The 23,538-nt window shown below is 41.3% G+C and overlaps 1 protein-coding gene across 3 annotated transcripts in view; it reads left to right on the forward strand.

Annotated features, from left to right (window-relative positions):
* Window positions 1-23,538, forward strand: part of TSPAN4 (tetraspanin 4) — a 428,461-nt gene that overhangs the window by 122,993 nt on the left and 281,930 nt on the right. Inside the window, exon 1 of one of the 3 annotated variants that reach the window (XM_017811777.1) lies at window positions 3,644-3,672. The exons of the other annotated variants lie outside the window; for them this stretch is intronic. Within the exon in view, the coding sequence (XP_017667266.1) occupies window positions 3,659-3,672 (14 nt within the window). The 5' untranslated portion in view covers window positions 3,644-3,658. Of the gene's footprint in view, window positions 1-3,643; window positions 3,673-23,538 lie in introns of those variants that run through there. 3 annotated transcript variants of the gene reach the window in all.

A 23,538-nucleotide genomic window follows, 5' to 3' on the forward strand; every position in this document is an offset into this window, starting at 1 on the left:
TGGTTAGATCAGCAAAAGGCTAATTTTAATTCCCAGATATGCTGCCAGTCTTGTTCTGCATAGCTCCAGCCCTCCTGCTCCCTCTCATCTTGCCGCAGCTTCATCTTTCCCTTTCAGATTTGTCCCCCTATTGCTCAGTGCAATTCCTGGGTGACTGGTTTTTTTCCCTAAGCCCATTTGTGTGCTTGTAGCTTGTGTCCTGGAAATGTTTGCCCTTGTCAGATTTGTCCCTCTCACACAGCCAGCTACAGAGCCTGGCAGATCTAGGCCTCCTGCCAATGCTTTTGTGGTGCTGTGGTCTCTCAAGCAAAAAGCCACTCTTTTCCATAGGTAGTACAGGCTGGCAGATGTTTTGACTTCTGCTTTTGTCCCTGCCTGGCTGTCTTGTAGACAGAAGAGGTACACTGAAACTAGCACAGATGGGAGAGATGTCTGCTGAGATCTACCAAAGGTCACACAAAAGCTGTGGAAGGAAAATATTAGTGCCGTGTTTATACCGTCCCTACCTCCATCTGCAGCTTGAAATGCTACAGAAAGAGCCACTCTTGGTGTGTCTAATCTTGACAATATAGTCTAGCTTAGTTCTGTCCTGGCTCTTCTTTCTCTTGAAGGCTCTGTGAGCACTTGTGTTCTCCATGTGTACATTTAGACAGAAATCTTGGGGTTTCAGGGTTATCAAGCATTTCTGAGGAGCTGTGACTGTTCATGACTGTCCGCGTGGCTGACAGCAGAACTTGAACTTACTTTTAGTAAGAGTCTCTGGTTTAGGCTAAAAAGACTCTGTTTTGCAGATAATTTCAGTTGAAGGAAAAAACCTAACCCCCAAACGTCAAAAACTGAAAAAGTTGTAGAGATCTTGTGTCTCCTGCGAATACCTATGAGTCTAGAACACACTCTGAAGAGCAGGGGTTTCAGTGTTACTCCAGAATCATTGCCACAGCTCACACTGGATAGAGAATTCAAAGGCAGTTTGCAGTTTGTTACCCAGTCCCTTTGGCTGGCTAAACACAGGTGAGATATTTTGGATTCTTTTTTCTGATGTCATGGGTAGGATCTATGTAGAGACATTTTTGTGCTGTTGTCTTTGACCAAAAAATTGCTGCCCAGAAAATCAGCTTCATGGTGTTGGGGTATTTTGTTTATTTTGGGTTTGTTTTATTTCTTTTGGAAGCTTGCACCATAGTAAGAAAATTAATAGTATGTGTGCAATGCCATGGATTATTTAAGGTGCTAATGCCCATTCAAAGCTGTTGGTTAATTGAACGTCACAGAGTTATAGGCCTGAGCTGCCAAATATAAACAGGGTAATAGTTTTTATTTATTTCACAAGATGAAATTCTGATCTTTGGTCATGTTTATTGACTGAATATCTTGGAGCTCAGTATTTTTAACATTTTACAGTGAGTTCTTAGCATTATGCTGAGAAAAAGAGGGATAGGTAGGATTCTTAAAATATTTCTCTGTTGTGACCTCATCATCCTTTTGCACTGACTGCATTTGCTTGTTCACCTAATTGTTGTCATCCTTGCACAAAAAGTATGTATTCAGCAGATGTCTAGACAGTGCTAGATTGTATCAGGTCCACTGCTCTTTGGTAGTCTTTATTCTTTAAAATGCAAGACAAACGGTGCTTTAACCTTTGAATCAAGGAATGGTTTTCTGAAGTGCTTAAATGATTTAAGAGTGTGGTTCCCTTTGGCTTCTAGTCAAACTTTGTGCTCTTTAATCTTTTTAGGTACCTTCTTTACCTTCTCCAAGGGTTTTGTGAATCTGTCTCTCCTTAGCACTAACATTTATTGTATAAGTACTGTCCAGCCTCCAATATGCTGCCCTATCAGCCTAGTACAGGCGAAGAGATCAGTGTCTCCTACTTACAGATGGGGAGTTAAGGCACAAGGGAGATGGATTGAGTTGCCTGTAGCCACACAGGATTCTTAAAGCACAGATCTCCAAGTCCTACACTAAACCCTGAGCCTGATTGCTCAGCTTCTCTACAGGGAGGTGCTAAGCATTACCCACTATGCTTTCCTGAGTTAGGGACTTAAGCTCTTCCTGACATGGTCTGCTTGTCCACATGTACAAGAACTTGCCAAAACTGCTGAGGTTTTGCTGTAAACTGAAGTGTTGGCATCAATACCTCCCAGGATTGCACTCTGATGAACTATTCTGTGTGCTGAGAAAAGGGAGACAAGGAGCAGGCAGAGAAAAAGGCATTTAAATACGGTGTCCTGCATATATGATTTGTTATTTCACTCATGTCTGACAGTTCAAGGGCATACAAAGTACAAATTCACTGGTGTTGGGCTCTTTCCCTAGGTAGCCCTACCATGAATGGTGGCTCTGTCATTAGTTCATGTTGGGTGAGCTTTGGACCACCTCTGCAAGGCTCACCTATATGCTTGGGACCTTTGAGCATGCATAGGGATTATAGGGGATTTAAGCGAGCACAGATGGAGTGAGTTTGAAAAGATGCTGCTTTGAATATTCTTAAGATGCTGCTTTGTTGGGATTCAGTGAGAGCTTGTTCTTGTTTGGAACAGCTGTAGTCTTGCTCTTAGGAGAGAAGTGGGATTTCTGCGGTGAATACCTTTTCGGGAGCAGAGAGGAAGCCTCAGCACTGGCCTAGGTGTTTTCTTCTATGGACTGTCTCTCAGCAGCTATTGCAGCTTTTACTGTGAACAGTCTTCCCATGGGGAAAAGGACTGGGTGGTGCATAGGAACATTTTTTCAAATGAGAACTTAATTAAAAATGTTCATCAAAAAAATCATTCTGAGAGTTAATTGTTTTTTGGCAGTTTTTAACCATGAGTATGGTGCTCAGCATTTTGGCTTTTGTATGCTTTTTACCTTTTAGGGTTTTTTTTTAAGTTTTGGTTGCAGCTGCTGCTGTTTGTTTCTCTTTGTGTTGCTGGGTCCTTGGTTTGCCACGGTGTTTTGTATGGGCTTGACAATGGTGTGTGTCCCAGGGACCATGTGTTTCAGTTATCTGGTCTGGGCCAATTGAACAGCTGTAGTCCTCTGGCAGGTTGTGTTCCTGAAATGAAAAATATGGTTCTAATTTATTTTTGTTTATTTTAAAGCTTGATTGGCAGTCAACACTGTTTATTTACTACATTCTAATTATGGACAGTGGCAAAACTAATTTACTTGACCTTTAAAAAATGCAAAGTATGGCTTTTTTTTTAAGGAAAATACTCTTACTGTTTTGAAATTTATTAGAATACCTTTTGATTGTCTATTTTATGTTACTTTATTTCAAATCATCAAATTTACAGATGTTCAGAGGAGCACTTGCATGCCAAAGGTCAGCCCATCAGCTGGATTGATGCTGCCTCTGTTAAGATATATTTAAGAAAGGGCAAAAAATGCCACACAGGGAGAGGAGGAGGGGAAAAAAGAGAGTGAGAAAGAACAGAGGGGGCACCAAGATCAGGGAAGAAGAAGGATGAGAACGTGCTCCATGATGGACAGGTATTATTTGCAGCCTGTGGAAGACCTACACAGGAGCAGATGGATGTTCCCAAAGAACTGCTGGAGGAGGAGAGCCCACGCTAGAGCAGAGGAAAAGTGTGAGAATGAAGAAGGAGAACAGAGGAACTGTTGCATAGTGACAGTGTATCTTCATCAATGACACAGTGGGTTCTCAGCAAATTTGCAGATGACGCACATGAGGTACGTGATTCCATTCAGAGGGACCTGCATGAGCTCAAGAAGTGCACCTGCGTGAACCTCTTGAAGTTCAGCCACACGAAGTGCAAGGTCTTGCACCTGGGTCAGGGCAATCCCTGGTATCAATTCAGACTGTGGGGGATGAAGGGGTTGAGAGCAGCCCTGTGGAGAAGGACTTGGGGGATTATTGGTGGATGAAAAACTGAACATGAGCCAGCAATGTGCACTTGCAGCCCAGAAAAACAACTGTATCCTAGTCTGCATCAAAAGCAGTGTTGCCAGCAGGATGAGGGAGGTGTTTTTGCCCCTCTACTCTGCTTTGGTAAGACACCACATGGAATGCTGCATCCAGCTCCGGGGTCCTCAGTACATGGACCTGTTGAAGTGGGTCCAGAGGAGGTCCACAAAAATGACCTGAAGGCACCTCTCCTATGAGGAAAATCTGAGAGAGTTTGGATTGTTCAGCCTGGAAAAGTGCTTCTTGGGGTGAGGGGTGGAGTCTTGAGAAAAGCACTGAAGTTGAGCCTGGGACAGGGGAGAGGAAAGCTGGTATTTTAATGTTTGTGGTTTTGTTTCTCACTATCTGAATCTATTTTACTTGGCAATAAGTAATTTTTGTCAAGTCATGTCTGTTTTGCCTGCTTTGCGTGCAACAGTAATTGATAAGCGATCTCCCTGTCTTTATCTCAACCCACAAGCTTTCTCATTGCTATTCTTAATAATTTCTTCCTGTCCTTCTGAGAGGAGAGAGTGAGTGAGAGCTTGGGAGGGCGTTTGCCTCTTAGCCAAGGCTCACCCACCACAGTGGGCAGGAGATTTAATATCAAACTAAGCAGGTCTCACACTTGAGCACTGTCTGCACTGCAGCTGTGAGCTGCAGCTGCAGCTGAGGTGGCTCATTTAAATGAGCAACTGCAGCAACTGGAGGCTTAGTGCTGGCTTCATGACTTCACGTGCTTGGATGCCCAGCATCCTAAGAAGGTTTTTAATGAAAGCAGCCTGCCCCTTTGGCCTTCTTCTGCTCCTCACTGCTAACACAAAGTACTTCAACTGTGTCTGCATCTGCTGAGTTTTCCTTGTGGTATTCTAATTTGTGCATACAGACATTATATTTCTTGCAGGGGTCTTATGCTGGATGCAAATATGAGACTCACAGATGTTTGCGCTTGCAAGTAGGAGAGAGGAGCTTGCTGGCTTAGTTGCAATCAGAAAGGCTGCATCTCTCAACCAGATATTTTGATAAGGTGCTGTCTTTGATATGAAGGAGGGTAGAAGCTCTCCTTGGTTCCTTGGAGACAGGAGTTCAGTTCCATACAACACTGCTGATCGCAAGAGATCAAACTAAATCATGAAGTTCTAAAAAAACCAAACAAATAAAAAATTCTTAATGTATCTTGAATTTAATGTCTCTTTTGACTTTTATGCTGTATTTGCAGGAGGGGGTGGTCAACAATGTGATTGTGAGTGCACATAAAAATGCATTCACCTTCATAGACTTCCCTGTGTGCTGCGACAGTGACTCCTTCATTGTTCCTTTTCCACAGCTAAAATAATCACCACCCACCTTCTTTATGACCCTTTTCCTCTCCGGCCTTTCCACTTTTTCTCCTATATGGCCCTTTGGTATGTGGAATAAAAAATTATGCTGGGGGAAAACTGAGAACAGTACAGAAGTTGCAGAATAAGAAGTGACAGAGCTTGAATGTAATGGGCACAGGTGTGTCTTAAGATGGAGGAAAAGATTTTTGTCAGCCCCTTGTGAAGAAAAAATCCCCAAGTTAGGTAATTGGGGACTATTTTGCTTCAGGGTCCTACACAAAACTCTGCTTGTATTAGCAGGCCTAAAAATAGTAGAGCTGAAGGAACTACTCACTTCACCTCAAGGACTCTTGCAATTGCCCTGCAAGTGCTGAATGCTGTGTTCTACGATTTATTTGTGAGAGCTAGTGATGCTGTTACATCATCATATGAGTCATGGTCTGTGTACTTCATACCATGCCTTCCAGCTGTGGCCCTGCAGTCAGGAGAAAGTTTTTCTGGTGGATTATATTGATTTTGCAAATATGCACTCAATTAGCACAGTGTGCTAATTCTAAAAATACATTTATTTAGCTGATTGTGTCCCTGTTGCTAATGCTTACAGTACGGCATTGTGCTAGGAATTGAGTGACTTTTGATTTTGTTTGTAGGCTATGAATCATGGCCATTGTATGCTGGATCCTTATTTTTTGTATGTTTAAACAGCTCTGTTGTCCTCATAATAAAGTACTGATTTATTTGACGGGCTAGACTTATCTTAGTAGAAGTGGACTATCTCTATCATCTAATAAACACAAGCAGGCTTAATTGATTTCCAGGAGGAAGTGTTATGATCACTGAGATTTCCTGGTTGATGTGGGCTGAAGACCCTAATTTGGCAGTTCCTGTGTCCAGTCTTTAATTTTTGACTTCTGCTAGAGTCTGATGTCAGAAACTATACTGCTTTTGTTGAGGATTTGAAGTAACAAAGTACCATGCAAATTATTAATTTGTGGCAGTAGTTAATTACTCTTTGTAAAAATTTAATCAGCTTTTCTTCAGTTTCCATTTTGCCCAGCTTTAGCTTGAATGGTTCTCAGTGTGCCCTTTTTGCTATATTAGGAGTTCCTTTCCATTACTGAAAATCATATTGCTGTCTAGGTGATTATACTTGGTAAAATATGCAGCTTAAAGTTTCCAGTATTCAGGTCCATGTACAGGAGAATGTGTTCCATAGGCTTCCAGTAGGACTAAGGGTCATCCAATTTTTTTTTTGAAAGATATTTAAAAGTATCTTTTACATCGGAGAACATGTCTTTTGAATTTCCTTCTATCAGATTTCTATGCTACTCACCCACTTGGGATGGTTAAGCATGGAAGACCTAGGAAGTGCTGAATGGCTTAAAACCTTCTTGGCAGCCTAGCATTATAGATTTGTGGTCTTTTGTGAGACAAAAATTGAAAATGAAATGAAATTTCGTCTAAGTAGATAGTGTGAGAAGGGGAGAAAGTAAATCTCTTTGGACTCCACATCCTTATTTTCTATGCTTTGTTCTTTGAGCACATAAAAGTCAGGCAGCTTGTTAGATAATGCAGCCTTAACAGGTGTATATATAGTCATAAAATATTTTGCCTTTCATCACTTTATAAGCATTTCCTTTCCTTGAGACAACACAAATGGTGTTAGTTTCCTTCATGTTCTCTGTTAGCAGCCAATGATTTGTGATGTCATAGGGAGTTAATAGTCTGTTGCAGAAGGGGTTATCAAGGTCTTTTGGTTTAACACTTTTACTTTCCTTTTGTAACAAAAAATCGGCAAGTGGAGATGATACTACAAAAGTGGCTGGTCAGGAATGTAGGTGACCTTTTAACATTGTGTGCCTGGGGAGCAGAAACTGTAGTGGTGAGTGGGGTGGGAGTCAGACACTCTGTGCTGTGAAGTCAGTATAGCTGGCAGCATGTTTGGGCGGGAGCAGAGTGTCCTTCCACACTGTGCAGATGGATGAGGGAGCTTCCAAGTGAGAAGGCTTTTGATTAGACATCAGGCCTTGGCTAGCTCTGGTGTAAGGTGGAGCATCTGGGTCTGTGCTGCCGTGGTGCTTATGCAGTTGGCAACACCATCTCTCCTTGTTTAACAAGGCCCTCCTTGCAGGTGGGTGTCTGGTGCTACAGGCAGTGTTCCCTCATGCAAGATGTCCAGATCCACATGTCATGACACCTCCTAAACATCAGCTCCCTGACTCAGTCTCTTGAATAGCTTCTAAATTTGGATGCCACAGACTTAGTAGCATCACTGGTAGCATCATATGTCTGGTTGTTCCTCAGTTGTTGGGAGTTTGGTAGATGCTGGACTCTGACCACAGCACTTGAAATGAGCAGAGAGTTGCAAACCCCCCAACTGTGCGAAAATTCGCTTGCAAAGTATTGCAGGGCCCTATTGTAAGCCCTAAACACCTGGCATATATATTTGTTCTGGACTACTGGGGATAAAAAAACCTTGATAAAAACTGAGATTTGTAGCTGGTTAAAAGAGAGAAAGAACATAGCTGTTCAGATAACCAGGTATACTCAGCAAACTCATTTACTGGGGTTAATTTTACCTGTAGCCATATTCCTCCTATTGGCAAAATGACAGTTCTGTCACAAGAAACAGTTACTACAGAGTTCTCACCTGGGTGTGGGAGCCCACAGTTACCAGTTGTATGAGATCAGGAAGGGCAGGAGCAGTTCCAAAACCAGCATTTACAATTGTTAGGTGCCCATGCTCTTCTGGAGTGGCTGCTGTGCTTTTTAATGCTTGGAGGGAGTGGCACATTATAAAGAACATCGAGGCAATTTCTGTGTTTGTGATTCTTTATTTGGTTTGGAATTTTAAAATTCTTTAATGCTTTCAAAATATAAACAGCTGTGCAAGTTGTTCAGTACCACTGAAACTGAGCTGGATGTTATAATGTGTTTGGGAAGGAAACCTAAAGTCACTCAGTGGCTGTATATATTTTGCTGCAGCCCCATGTGCTGAATCCCATCATGTCAGGGCTCAGTTCATCAAAGTTCATCATCTCATCTGTCTCTAACTGTATAAAATTAAAGCATCTAGGCCAGAAAGTGCTTCAGTCCAGCTATTTTGGGTGCCTGTTTTAGGGTGGATAAGTCATGCTCAGATGAAGTCTGTCTCCACTGGCTGCAGGGTACATAGAGAACTAGTTTGGATTCTGTATTTGAGTTCAGCCCTGGAGCAGCCCCACAGCCTGGGAGAGCTTGCAGCCTCCTGGTGTCATTTAAGACAGCAGTTATGTGCTCTTGGTGGATAAAGTTTCTGCTCAGAACAGCACTTGGGAACCTCCTTTTCCTCCCCCTGAGCAGACATGTTTTCCTGGAATGAGGCCTCCAGCTCTTACCAGATGTCCCCTTCTGGCTCCAGCTGTGTTAGCTAGGATGTCGCTACCTGTCACTGTTTTTCAGACCCAGTGACAAGCCCACAGAGATCTGACAGCAGGGCAGTTCTGCAGGAAGCTGAATCTTATCAGTTTTTGTAAACAATTTGCAGCTTTTGGTTTGATCTGTCCTGATGGATTTTAACCAAAGCAGACCCAGCAGCACTTGCAGTAACGCTTCCACCAGCAGAGTGATGGCAGAAACATTTCAGTGGCACTACAGAGTGTGAAAGGAATGTCTTTCTGCAGTGTCAACAGAGGAGACAGGGGGTCTCAGCTTGGATTCCATCCCCTGGACTGTGCTGTTCTCTAGCTCGTGTCTCATCTAAAGCCTCCAGGGATGTTCAAACGCTGTTGTCTCTCAGCTTTGTATGTGTGATAGAGTGTTGAACTTGATATGTTCTGCCAAGCTAAGATGAACCATCAGGGAATGTGGTGTGCTTTGAGGGCAGGTGTAATAGATACCAAGGAACACTTCAGACAGGATAGCACTGAGGAGGACTATGTCTCTCAGATGTAGCAAGTACATACAGATAGCAAAAAGTTGGTTGTACCAGGGGAATTTGTGAGAACAAACTGCAAGTTTGCTGTAGGTGTTAGCAGATGATTTCTGTGCTTGCACATACTCCCATAGAGTCATTTTGTTTTCTCAGGCTTTACGGTCACAGATATGGTGAGGCTGTAAATGCTCTAATCTCGCTCCTTTTTAATTCAGAATTTGGACTCTTCCCCGCTCCATTAAATCCCACATTTAACTTTATTTTGAAGAGTTTTAGTCGTAGGAACGGTGTTGGGGACAGAAATGGTACATTTAGTTCTGCCGAATGGATAGAGCATTAGATTGACAGTCTCTGTCAGTGTTTAATTGCAGATTAATGGGATGTAATATGTCATTATGGCAGCTCAGTAGCACAAGTTTTGGAGCTGTGTGCAAAGTCGAGAGTTTAATTTCTTGTTAGAGGGGGCTGCTCTGATCTGCCTTGCACAATTTTCTCTCTGATCTGTTGTGATAGCGAATAGGAATGTTTACAGTTCAGGGACTTTATGACCCCAGGAGTATGAGGCAAGACCAAAGGTGTAATTTCAAGAGTATGAAGACACAGGAAGAACTGATACAATATAGGAGGGACATAATTCCAACAATATGCTACAAGGAATGAAATAGGTATGAAAAGCTTTATGCTGTGAAATGAGCAGCCTTCTGCACAACATCTGCCAGCAGATATGAAGGTATTATTTGTGTCCAAAATGAATAGAGTTGCTGAGCTTTACTAACCAGACCATGAAGTCAAGGGAAGAACTATATTCATGGGCTGGAAAATGAGGACATTCCATAAATAGGTTATCAAAGTAATGTTCCCAGTTATTGCCTAGTTGAGCCTCTATCAGCCAGTACTTTAATACTTCATGTCTTGCAGCAGATGCCTTATACTGAGCAGGTTGATTTGAAGGTGTTCTCACTGAGGACCACCTTGAGACATTTACTTACCTAAAACATACTTTACACTATAAACGGCCCTCCTGATGTCTGCAGACAAAAATAATGCTTTTGGGGAATGGAATAGATTGTATTTTGGCCCTAGGGCAGGAGCTGAGTAAGGAATCAAAGAGGTGTTAGAAAGGGCTTAATCACTTTAAGATGTAATAGATCTCCTTCAATTTGTCTTGTAAGACAGCCTGTCAGTGTTGCTGTGCAGGTTCCAGGTACCCCCTCAGGAGTCACTTACTCTGGATCTCCATAACTGACAGTCCTGCTTGTGCAGTGTGGACTGCCATAAGATAGAATGGATTTTTTCTTTGATGGAGTAGGAAAACAGTTCCTGTGTAGTGGACAGAGGAGGTATTTATTCCTCCCTGTCTGATGGAGTCACATGGAAGAAACACTAACCATCCCAGAATGAAAGGAATGGCTTGGAAACTTTTGTGGCAAGCACAGAACTGATTCCTCTGTGACAGATTTCAAGGCAGCAGTTGTAGTGGTGTCTCAAAGGACATTTGAGGAGAAGAGGCAGCCTACAGTTGAGGAGTTTCAGATGTGTATGACAGATCTGCTAGGAATTTTATCTTGTGCTGTATAAAGTGTGGTTACCACCATGTTTACTTGTGGTGCACCATTTGTTCATGCTGCCGACACTGGCATAAGTATTTCATGTGTCCAAGTTTTCTCTGCCATTGTAAAAGTGGAAACTGGCAGGGCTTAGCAAGTCTTTACCTGGAGGACAGCAAGTCTGTTTTTGAAACTGCTGACCCTGAGGGGACAGAGATGTTTCTATATAGAAACAATATGTCTCTTAATAATCTGATGTACTGTGGCCTTGACTGTACTTGTATGTTGAGAGTGTTTTGGACTTGTGAAGTGCTCCATTGTTCCTGTACAAATAACAACCCTGCTATGCCCAAACCTCCATGTCAGAGTAACAGCCCAGGGAGAGCATCCCTGGAGCTGCTATTGCTTCCAATTCTTTACAGGTAAGTGAGGATGCAGCAGCAAAGTGTGGAGAGTGGAGCAGCCAGGCTCCTCCTCCCTGTTGGCCTCTGTTGTCTTGAGTCACATCTGGGGAGAGGATCATGAGCAGGTCTTCAGGGCTCAATGTAATGCCACCCATCTGGTAGCAGAGGTGCAGACTGCAATTCCTCCAGGGCCCAGGTGTGTTCCTTTGGACCTAGCTGAGCTGGGAAGGAGGTGACTGTCCACAGCCACCTGCCAAAGGTTACTGCCTCAGTAATCTGTGGACAGAGCAGTGTGTGAGTGCTTCCTTATCTGCTCCAGGCTGCCTTATCAGGCTGCCTAGCTCAGGTCAATGATTTGTGTTGTTTTATACTAGTACTTATAATTTATTTTTCCTAAATGTAAGTAAGCGATTTTGACAAAAAGCAGCTTTTCAGGCAACACTGTGGGGAACATTGAGAAAGGAGTTGCAATGCTGGAAGGTGTGAACATTCTTCTAAAGGTACATGGGAATCTAGGAAAGAAATCTGTGATGGCCTCAGATTCATAACTCTCTGCCCTGTGCTCAGGGCTTGTTTGACAGCAGTGGGTGAACTAAATGCATTTATGGTTTGCAGAAAAAAAATGAATTCTTAGACATAATAGTAAGTATGTGGATAATACTACAGAATGACCAGCCTGCTTCAGAAGAGTGGTAAGAACCTAATAATGCCTTTGTTTAAAAGAATTGAAACACTAATTCACCTCTAGAACTGAGGAAAGTATTTATCATTAGTATCATGCTGCCAGATTTAGTAGTGTGAAAATAACGCAAAGAGTAATCTGTAATGCAAATGTTGATGTCTGATTAATAGAGAAAATAACATGAGCAATTAATCCACAAGGGAATAGATCATTATAAATGTAAATTAGATCATCAAAGGGTAAGCCACACAGAAATAAAACTACCCCAAAACATGATTAATTATTGAAATTCCAGTAAAAAGACATCTTTAACAATAGACTCCTTGGAAGACATGTCGTGTGGTTCATCAAAATTCTGGACAGGGTTATTTTACAAGCCCAGAATTGATTAGCTTCATTATGGATATGATGGGGACATTTATTCCACCCAAGATGGCATTCTGTTTTAGGGATAGAGCACAGCCTTAGCACGACACTGACTCAGTCCTGATTTATTTGTTATAGTATAGTTTGCTTGGGTAAGTCAGGAGACACCTTGCTTGCGTTTTTTCAGGGATGAGCATAGCTATTACATGCATAAATATATTTGTAGCTGCATATGATCTTAATCACTCCAAGATACAGTGTTAGAGGAAAGACTTTCTGGTCAGGACATAGAGATTTGTCAAAAATTAGTTTCTCTTCTTGCCTCTCATAAAAAATTTCAGGTGACCTTGGGCAGATCGCTTTATCTCTCTGTGCTTTCTTCTCTACCTTGGTTTTGAATACTTCAGCTTAGTGATGTATAACATGAAAATATTTAAAAGGTCTTAATTTCAAGTAATGCTAGGAATCTACTGTTGTAAAATCCTGGTCACTTTTTAAAAGCTCAATTAAAGATGTTATTCTTTTCTGACAAAATAGGTCTTACTGTGCTGTTAAATGCTCAGGTTACTTCTTATTCTGAAGATACGCAGCATTTTAGCACTGTTTGTAACATTAAAGGCCAGGATCATAATCTGCATCTTTCCTGAGGTTAAATTTTACATTTTGCTGTTATTAGAGACCTACTTAGAAACTTGGCAGTTTTCCCCCTTTCTGAACAGAAACTAGACTCAGTGTGCTTTACTGCAGTAGTTTAATTGCATTTTGCATGGTATTGTGGTGTGCTGAACACCCTGCAGAACTGACCTTATGTGACGCCTTGCTCCTTATGCAGGGCCAGTTGGAGTTTGAGATGTGTTGCAGGAATGAGTATTTCAAATAATGTCAGAGGGAGGAAAAATATGAGAAGCATCTCTGGTACTGACAACCAGGCCTATGAACAGTCAGGGAATTACTTGTAACAAGAGTCCAGAAAAAGCTAACAACAAACTTTTGTATACAGGACAGATTGACAAGAATGTTGAAGCTGAGGTAGAATCAGAACAACTTTGTCTTGCTGTTCAGTTTCTTCATTTGGCTAAACAAGACTTTCCAAGTATTATATTGCAAATAAATATTACCCAGGAAGTGCCATATCTTTCCTTACTTTCTTGGTAGAAACAGAACCCTAGTCCAGGTTAGCCTCTGGGTTAGAAAGCATCTCAGAACAAGTTTTGCATACTGCTCTACTTAGATTCTTACTGCTGCTTCGTCTGTCCACATCTTTGTGTAACATTCTGTATATGACACATAGCAGAGTCACAAGTCCTGGTTATGTCAGGAAGTCATGTGGTCACCTCTCTTGAGCTTGTTTTCTTTTGTTTTGGCATCTTACCCTTCAATTCAGTTTTGCTACAGTTTTTTTTCTCTGCTTTGAAGGACAGGAGGGTTGAAACCTCTGTAAAAATGGGTGTCTTCAGAGCCTCTTGGCTGTTAGCAGACACTGAGTGTTGACTGGTTCCATACAGGAATTGTCATCTCAGCCGTGGCTTGAAGTTGTTATCCAAAAAGTTTGCTTTCACTACAAGCCACAGTCAGTAATTTTTATTGCTCCTGAATAATATTTTCAGCCCTGGCAGACTTAGCTTTTGCAAATACTAGAGTGCTGATGCTCATGATGCAAATTTCTGTAGCTGAGAAGGCCACCTGATGGTAAATGTTTCTGCTTCTTCCCTTCAGTCAAATGGTTCTGAGGCATTTCTTACAGGAATTTAATTGGAATACTGTATTAGGTACCTTGTGTTTTTGAGGCTCCAACAACTAGATTTAAATGCTGTAGAACATATACAGAAAACCCAGGAAATGAGAAAAAAATACCTGACAGGAAAAAGCACTTTTGCATTTTTATACTGTCATTATCTCTTAAAAAACAACCCTTTTGGTCTGATTCCTGTGTGTGGCCATCCTGTACAGGAAAAAACTTGGCCTTGACTTACCTTTCATTTTGAGCTCCTGAGCCTTTTGTGGTACCAGCGAGTCTCTTCTCTTACTATAAGTATCCAAGTTTAAATAGCAGCCTTTTTACGCCTGTAATGGAGAGTGTCCCACCTGGTCCTCTTCAGCCCGAGAAAGGATGAGTGCAGTGCCTTACCCTAAGGACTTGTAACATAAATGCTTGGGTATGTATTTTCCTGAGTTCCCTTAGGGCTATACAGAGAACCCTGGAGGGAGAAAGACAGCTGAAGAGATGAATGTTGGTAAATCGCAATAAAAGCTAGCAGACAGGGAGAGATATATGAATGCAAGATACCTAAGGTTGTTAAGTGAGGGAGAAGACTGTGAACCCAATTTATGCCAGTGGCATGAGGAATGAAAAAAGAAAGGTGGCACTCAGTAGGGTCCCTTGGTTCGTTCCTCATAAATTTTGAATTGTCTGCCTTTCGTGTTTTAGTATCCTGTAAAATGCAACCCTGGGATTGTTAGAAGATGTGCTGTGAAGGTGATAGGAAGTGAGAGAAGAAATTTCCTCATTCTGGCCTTCATTCCCCTGCTCATCAATGATTTGTTAGTCAATTAACGCAGGGTCAGATATATCTGTAGTTTGTTAATGTATTATGCTCCAGTAGATTATGTTATTCAACTTACCTTGTCTGCATCTTTAGAACCACACTTGGCATTAGAATATTTTTGGCTCACTTGGATGAAGAAAAGGATTTTAATTTTTCAGCACCCTCTGTGCAGAATGGCAGTTATGCTTTTTATATTTCTATATTTTTAGTGAAATATAAAGAAATTGCTGTTTAAAACAAACATGGGGAGGCCTGCTAATTCGTAGAAATCATTTAAATTAAGGGGAAGGAGAGGCAGTCTTTTGGCATTCCTACTATGCATTGGCTTAAATCTGGAGGGCCAGTTTGACTAATACTTCTGATGATCCTACTCAGGATCCTTGTCCTCTCTCCCATTATCTAATGCTTCCTCAGCCTAGGGACTCCACCAGTGTTGTCATTTCATCAGGCTATGGACCTTTGGGGGCTGAGAGTTTTTCAGCTTTGTGCTCAGCACGTGTGCAGTGCAAAATGACCGTGTGCTCCTAGAGAGCAAACACTCGGTGCTAATGAGAAGTTACTGGTGAGATGTGAGGAGTTGCTTTGCAAAGCAAAGGAGTGTGCATTGATTTTTTAAACTTTGTCACTGCCTTCCCACTTCATCCTTGGCTGACATGCAGCCCTCTAAAAACTGAGGTCTGGCTATATTTGTCACTGATTTCTCATGTCACTCGAGAGGCCCATGGCAGCTCTGCACATTGTAGGCTGTGATCCATCCTTGTAGGAGGGTAGTGGAAGCATCAGCATCAAATGTGGATTTGTTCTGCTTGTAAATAGGTTAAAATTGTGTCTTGTGATCTGGTTATAAATTCTCTGGACGTCAGCAGAGAAATTTGATAAATGTCTTGGCCTTTCCATGTGGACCTCCACGTGGCCAGTAGCTCATTTGAACTGAACTTTTTTGACCAATTCCACAGGATCCCTAAGAGTGGCCATTCTGGCTGGCTGGAATTCAGACTGCCAGGAAACAAAGTCTCAGCTTTTTATTGTCTTCTCTATCCTTCATATGAAGTAGCTTTTTTTTCAAGGGGGTGTTTTTAAACTGTGTCTGCCTCCATAAACTTCTTAGGCATGGTTGTCTGTACCATGTTTTAGTCAAGTACCTGAAGTCTTAAGTTCAAAACTTACATTAAGAGAGATACGTAGGCCAGGCTTCTTCCTCCTGTCTTCTGTGTAAGCCACCTAGTTGTGTACTTGTTAGAAAGAGTACTGTCTGTGAGCGTATGTGCGTGTGTGAGGGTACTCAGCTCTCACTGAGGTGGGATTCACAGCAGTCCAGTGCTATGCACATATCAGCAGCAGTCACAGTATTAATTTTGGTGGAGGAGGTGGGGAATAATTTATTGATTTCTATAACAGCTAAACTCATTTAATGTGAGGGCAGCTGTTTCAAAGCTGTACACGTCAGCTCTCTCGGTTTCGTTCCGCTGGCGTCACAGCTTTCTGAAAGCGAATGCCATGTACTGTCTAGGGAGTTTTCTGTTGAACTTTTAATAAGTTTGTGATGAGGCGCTGTGCAATTCAGCAGGTAATTGGCCTGTGTGTAACCCAAAATGTTTCTACATGAGTATGTAGGTGAAGAGCAGTTGGTACTAATTAAATAATTGCTTCCATTAAGCTGAACATAATTAATGCAACTTAGATAATGGAGAAAGGCAAGTGGGCAATTTAACTGCTGTGGATTTGTGGCAGAATTTTCAGTGATTCACTTTGTGGCAAAGAAGAAAGAATTGGGAAATATTGCTACAGAACAACTCAAATAAAAAAGGATCACCTTGCAGTATTTCTGCAATATTGCAGAAAGCTTTTTATACTTCTGTAAGGTTGCATGGTTATAGTTAGATCTGGGAGGGGGAGGATGCCTTTTTTTTTTCCCCTCAAGGAACTTTTAAGACTTAGAAAACTTGAATGTACTGACAAGGTTGTGTCATTGCCCAAAGCTCCGCAGCGATCTCTATGGCCAAAAATGCAGTGATTCAGTGCTTGGAGACGAGGCAGGTCCAAGAGCAGGCTGGGGTGCTGCAGTTCAGGTCAGCAAAGCAGAGAGGGCCAGGCAAAAGTTTGTGCAAACCAGGGAAGACCCAAGGGCTTGATCTTCATTGCAGCTCTATAGAAAACTGATTATTCCTGAGATGAATATGTCTCTTGCCAGGGCTTTGGTTGCTATTGGCAGGGATTCCTCCCCACCCCCCCCTTTTTTTTTTTCCACCTGGAATTCCAGCCTGAAACTGGAAAAACTTTATGAAAGCCAGGCGAATGACAAAAACCTTTTTTACTTCTTTATTTGAATTTACCTCAATGTTTGTGAGTGTTGAGTCTTTTATCACAGGAAAGAATGTGTTCATCTTTGGCATGGTACTGTAATAGCAGTGAAAAATGTGCATTCAACCATGGGTTGAAATTTTCTGTTTTAAATGCTTCTGTCTAATCCTAGAGCAAAGAAAGCCCAACCAAAGCAGGCAAAGCTGGGAGACGATAAAGTCTTGATCAGCAGTCTTGCTGAGCAGAGGCAGACAGAAAGATATCCCTAGGTGCAAACAGAAAGCATCACAACTCTTTCATTTCAGTGCCTTGTGTCTGAGAAATTCCCTGAAAATTCCTGTTACCAGTAGCAGTGCTGGGTATTGTGGGACTGACAATCAGTGCATTCCTGGTAATTTTATTTTTGCCAGTGCTACTGTTAAGGATAAACCACAGTAGTTCAGTTGTCAGTGGAAGCTGGAGAGGAGGGCAAGTATGATCCTACAGTAATTTCCTCCCAGTCTCACCTGTATATCTGTACTTGCTCTCCGAGGTCTGAAGTCATGTATGGGAGTACAGGATTTACCTGCCTTGTCCTGTTATTTTAAATGTCTTCTAAGTAGCAGATGAGATCAAAACCCTTCAAGTGTTCTTTAGTTAAATGGCTTGCTCTTTGTAAGCAAAAGCAAAAGATTGAATTGTCTTGACATTTTATAATCTTTCTGATCTCAGATATTGAAGTTTAAATGTATTGCAAAAGGGCCCTGTCATTTTTCTGAAGTCTGCTGGGTCTCTGAGGACAGGATAAATATTTTCACTTCCTTGCAATCTCATTTATGTATCTGGTCCTGTGACCTTCATGAGATGGATGTAAGGTTTTGTTTTCCTCAGGATTGTGCTGGCCTCTGGACAGTTTAGGCATACTTGTTACTAATTTATATCTGAAGAGAAAATTTGAAAAGATTCAAATATGAGTTTATCCTCTGGAATACCTCAGCTACATGGGTTGCTCGAGGGTGGAGCTGGGTGACTTCTCAGTCAGTACTCTCCTGTTCTCCATGGTACTACTGATCTCTGTTTGAGCTGCTGGAATTTATTGTTTGTATAAAGAGTTTTCCCAGCCTCAGCTCTAATCTTATTTACTTGTCAACAGTCTGTATACAGCATAGATACAAATCATTTCTGTGCCAAGCTAATATGCAGTGCAAGGGATAAACATATTTAGATGGCTGTGTTGGATTTGGGAGGCTGTGAAGCTCATCATTCTTGCCTATTCTTATCAAATAGCGGACTGTAGCATTCTGGTACCATGTAGCCCATCAGCAGTAGAGGTATTTCTGTCAAGGGAAAGAAAGAGAGAAAATTCAGTCCTTTACTCTTTCTGCTCTGGTGCTTCAGGAAATGCAGAGCAGAGAAATGTGATCCCTGAGGATCTTTGCAAATAGTGAAAAGAGGAAATGCAGAGAAGACGAAAACGAGCTACAGGATGCCATACCTTGAGGGATTCCAGATTCAACTGACTTTTGATACCTCAGGCTTTAAGCTGTCTTTTAGTAGTAGGCATTGTAGATGATGCTGTCTTCAGGCAGCAGACAGCACCATTCAGGCGCTCCATGAACACGGCGGGTGCTGGGGTGTGTTGTCAATGAGCCGTCAAGTTCTCATACCAAAATGACTTTTTTGATAGTCACTTTTCCCACAGAAATGTCACAATTAGTGATTATTGATGGTAGAAGGGTTTTGTCAATCATTCCCCCCTTGCAATGAAAGCAGTCCAATTAATAATGCTGAAAGGAAATGTTTCACAAAGGACTGGAAAATGTACCGATTTTGAATACTGGTGAAAAATAGAACCTTCAGTGTGCCAGTATTTTTTTAAAAAAAGTGTTTTCTGATAAGCTTTGTCTTGGTAAGGAGTCTCACACATCAGGGGAGGTGAGGTAATGACTGTCTGGCTGTTGTGTTAGAAATACCTGTGTATGTGAGAGACTGGTGGTGGTGGTACATAATCCTTGTTGCTTAAAGACACGCTCTCAGGTGGGAGCTACTGTATAAGTTACAACAGTTAGAGCTTCTCTCCAGCTGTGAGGGCAAGGACTGTGACTTACGTTGCTGGTGTCCAGATATTTTCTAATGCACATTTGGAGTGATCTCCACTTCTTTCAGTTGCCTGGCTGTCCTCAGACCTGCTCTTAATCCTGAATTTTGGCCAAGACTGAACCTTGGGTACCAAGGCAAGGAGGTCTTGACCTAGAGATGTCTTCTCTCCCAGGACACAGAATGTCTCGTTAGTTGCCTTTAGGGCATGATGGAAATACCATTCGTTTAATCTGATCTGTTTAACCTTGGCTGTACTGCCACTGCCCTTCAGATTTCTGGTTTGTATACTTTTTTCTTTCCCCTGCAAACTGAGGTCCCTTCATCAGTTGGAGTTGCTGCTGAAGAGCAAGGAATTCTGCCTTGTGCCAGGCTTTTAAAGAAATTATTTATGATTCTAAGATGATTGGATGTGTTTCAGTGTCAGCACTGGGTATGCATTTTTAAGAATGCTACTGAAACATTCATACAAAAAATCAGCTAGGTATGTTCCTAGGATGCTATTTTATAGCATTAAAGAAAGTATTGAATGGAGTACTATTGAACAAAAACTTCTAATTAATTTATCAAAACATTTTCAGCGCTTTCCTCCTTCTAGAACAGGTAGAATTTAAACAAATACCAAGCAAAGAAAGGGAACAGAAATATTTTTTTGACCTTACATCTGTTTTGCTTTAACTGGGACTAGTTAGGCTGAATACATAATCATAAGCTCAAGAAGCTTAATATTTTGTTGAAGGGAACTTGTGTAGCAGGAGCTTGAAAAGTCGCAGTGGGATTGATGTCAAGTAAGTCTGAAGTTGTGTAGGCTTTGAGCTTGTTATCTGCAATAATGTGAGGTAACCTCAGTGAACAATCAACAGCTGCAGTCATGGGCTAGCAGAGCTTCCAGATTATGACAACAAAGCAATCTTGACTTTTTTATCCTTTGAAAGTTAAATGGAAAAGTGTAAAGAAGAACTTTGTGGTCAATACTTTGATGGGGCCAGTATGATTTTAGAAATTTTCAACAAAATGGATGCTGACATTCCTTAGTAGTCTAGTTTTCTGGCAGACATGAAAAAATAAGTTCATAAAACAAAAAGATTGAACACAATGAAAAGGGAAGAATTCTATTTTAGATTTTACTAAGGATTTAGATTTTGTTAATTTTGTTTATTTTAATTTATTAATTTATTAAATTTTAGATTTTAGTAATGTTGCCTATAGATATGTTTCATTAGGTGGGCAGTAGAGCTGCTCCTCTCTTCAGGAAAAAGTTCAGAATTTATTTCTGGGCTATGTGCCTGGTCAGTTGTATCTTCATATGTAGATCTCTGTGCTAAAGTGTGAACAGATTTACAGCAAAGGGATTTAAGTTGTGGTGGTCTCTAAGAGAGATCACTACGTCAAGCGAATTCTCTCTCTAAGATTATAAATCAAGCTAGATCAAGTGATACATAAGACATACAAGCACTCCCTTGGACTGGAAACAAAGCAGAAACATTGTAGAAAGAATTCCTACAAGTTAAAGTTTACTCAAATTTTGTTGGTTTTGCTGCTTTTGCCCTTTGAAACTGGAACGAATGTGGGATTCTGTTCATTCTAATAAGCTGGAAATGAAAATAAAGACACATTTGTCCCAATGAGGTCCTTTTTAATACATAGAATTCTCCCAAGATGATCTCCATTCATGCCTTATTTCTATTAAGTTCTCTCTTAAAAGCTGCTGGGAAATGGAGTTTGGATGCAATTTTCCAGTTGTCAATAATCTTCCCGTTTCTGTAGTATGGATGCACTTTGGATTGAAGAGATTATGAGGGAAAGCAGCAGCTTGCATGGCACTTTAGGCTCCATGCCTGATGCAGTAATGCTATTCTAAGTAGCAGAAATGTTCAAAATTGAGTAAGGACATGTCAATGCAATCAGTAGTTCATAGTCTCCTTTCCCATATAAGATTACTTCTTACTTGAAAGATCTTCTAATGCTGTACTTGAATTGTTTAATTTATGCAATAGATTTTTTTTTCCTTCTTGGTACTTCTCTTGAACTGAGAGTGTGCTTAAATGAAAAGCAATGGCCTTACTTCTTCTCTCTGTCTAATCTAATTAATCTATTTCATTTATTCAGTAATTAGACCATGCAGATTTTTTTTACTCATGAAGTAGAAGACGGGAGTGCTGCACATCTGTGTTTGTTCCTGTGGAGTCTGTCTGGTTGAATAAAAGACATCCTCCAGTGTCATCCTCTTCCCTTGAAACAGGTGTTTGAAGTTCACCCTTTTGGATGGCTTTGAACCGAAGGCAAGGAAAGCCTACTGCGAAAATAAGCATCAAAGAGTTTAACTCTTTTGAAAGAGTTAAATTGCTCTCTGATCTCACTGGTTTCAGTCAGGCTGTTAGGTCTTTAAGCATCTTGTCTTTGAGGATTAGTCTGAACTCTTAATTGTCCATTCGTGATGGTTTCTGTCACTCCAAGTGTACTAATCCTGCCTTAATAACTATGTCAGTCATTGCATTGGCATAAAAACTCTTGCTTTTTTGCTTTATAACATTCTTCGCTCAAAAGCTTTCCCTTCAAAGCCTTTCAGCCAGTTCATAATCGGGGTGATGGGGGTCGAGAAGCAGGAGTAGAGCCATAGCACTTGATAAATCGTTTTTCTTAAGTTCTCTGGGCTCCTGGAGCAAGGGAAGTGTCACCAAGCCACGTTTTTACTAAAACAGCTGTTAGCAAGCTGTTAGTGTTGATTCCCTGGTGCTTTGCATTAGAACGGGATCTAACATCTGCACTTGCCAAGAGTCCTGTGGGCTTTGAGAAAACTTTATGTGTAGTTTAGAAGCAGTGTGCATTTGTATGTGAATCTTATCATGAGGAAGTGGAGTGCCACAAAGATGAGCATCTCTTTTGTGAAGAAGGGCTGAGAGGAGGACTGTTTAACTTGGAGGGGAGAAGGCTCAGGGGGGATCTTATCAGTATATATACATAGCTGAAGGAAGAGTGCAAAGAAGTTTGGAGTCAGGCTGTTACCAGTGACGCTCAGTGACAGGACAGAGGCACAAACTGAAACAGAGGAAGTTCTGTCTGAACATCAGGAAAAAGTTTTGCTGTGAGGGTGACTGAGTGCTGGCACAGGTTGTCCAGAGAGGTTGTGCAGTCTCCATCCTTGGAGATCTTTAAAAGCTGTCTGACACGGTCCTAGACAATGGGCTCTAAGTGCCCGTGCTTGAACAGGGTGGTTGGATCAGGTGTCCTTCAGGGATGCCTTCCAGTCTCATCCAGTCTGAGATTCTGTGAAGCTAAATTTTAATGCAGAGCATCATGTAGGTAATGACCTGACCTGGAACAGAGGTTTAATTTTCCAGCCATCTTGTCTCCTCCAGCACTATGTGCAGTCACCTCATTCTTTTGTACAGTGTGGTCCCACTAATGACACCTTTTGCTGTTATATTGATTTTTTTTTTCAATTATTTTTAGTTCATTAAAACTCCTTCAATTTCTGTATGCATGAGATTTTGGGGAGAGCTCAGCTTTCTTTTAAACATATAAATAAAAAATTAGTTTTTGTGGTTATACAAAAGGATCAAAAGTACAACTTTCTAAAAAGCCAAAATACTATGTAATAAATAGATTCTAATGCTCTCTGTCTTATGAAAACATTTTGATTTTTAGGAAGCTGATTTTTAATTTTTCTTTTTGTTTTCTTGTATTTTCTGGTTTTAACCAACTTCTCTTAGGAAGCTGATTTTTAATTTTTCTTTTTGTTTTCTTGTATTTTCTGGTTTTAACCAACTTCTCTTCCCCTTCCACCCCTGTTTGGATTTATATTATATATTCTGGATGTTTAGGATTTATGTATGTGTCTTTTTTGAATCTTAAGTCCTTGAAGTGCTCATATCTGATCCAGTGTTTAATGGGATTCAGATTATGCAAAGAAGCTGATAATGCTACCATGTTCTAATGAAGTGCTCGAACATGGGCTTAAGTGGAAACATGCTGTGTGGGATGTTCAGAAGTGCCCAGGAGAAAGGAGTTTAAAATCCCACTGATTATCCCACTAGCCTGAGAACATAATGTCTCCCCCTTGCTCTGCTCCTGCTGCTGTTGGTGGGTTTTGTCATTCTGATGACTTCATGAGCCAAGCTATGGGTTTCATAATAATAATGGCCAGTCTTCGCGAGCGAAGATTTGGGAAAGGTCATTAACCCTTCGAGCCTGTGCAGTGGATTTTTTAGGTGAGACACAGCGTGCGCTGAACTGAGCCCACCCTTTAATCCTGAGGTTCATCTGCCGGGGCCGAGCAAGCTTGGACAGTGGCAGTGAGGGTCTCAGGACGTAGGTTTGTTTAGAGGGTTTCATGCACCATCCCTTTATAGTCACACTGATAAACTCTTATACCTTGCCAGGTTTTTCTCTATTAGGTTTCAGTCCAGTGATTTTAGAGTAGTTAACTAGGGGGTGGTGGTGGTGTCTCTTTTGTCCTTACCAAAGGCACAGTTAGAGAGAGCTGTTTTTCTTA

Source organism: Lepidothrix coronata, unplaced genomic scaffold, assembly GCF_001604755.1.
Source record: "Lepidothrix coronata isolate B3197 unplaced genomic scaffold, Lepidothrix_coronata-1.0 Scaffold1, whole genome shotgun sequence".
Taxonomy (NCBI): Eukaryota; Metazoa; Chordata; class Aves; order Passeriformes; family Pipridae; genus Lepidothrix; species Lepidothrix coronata.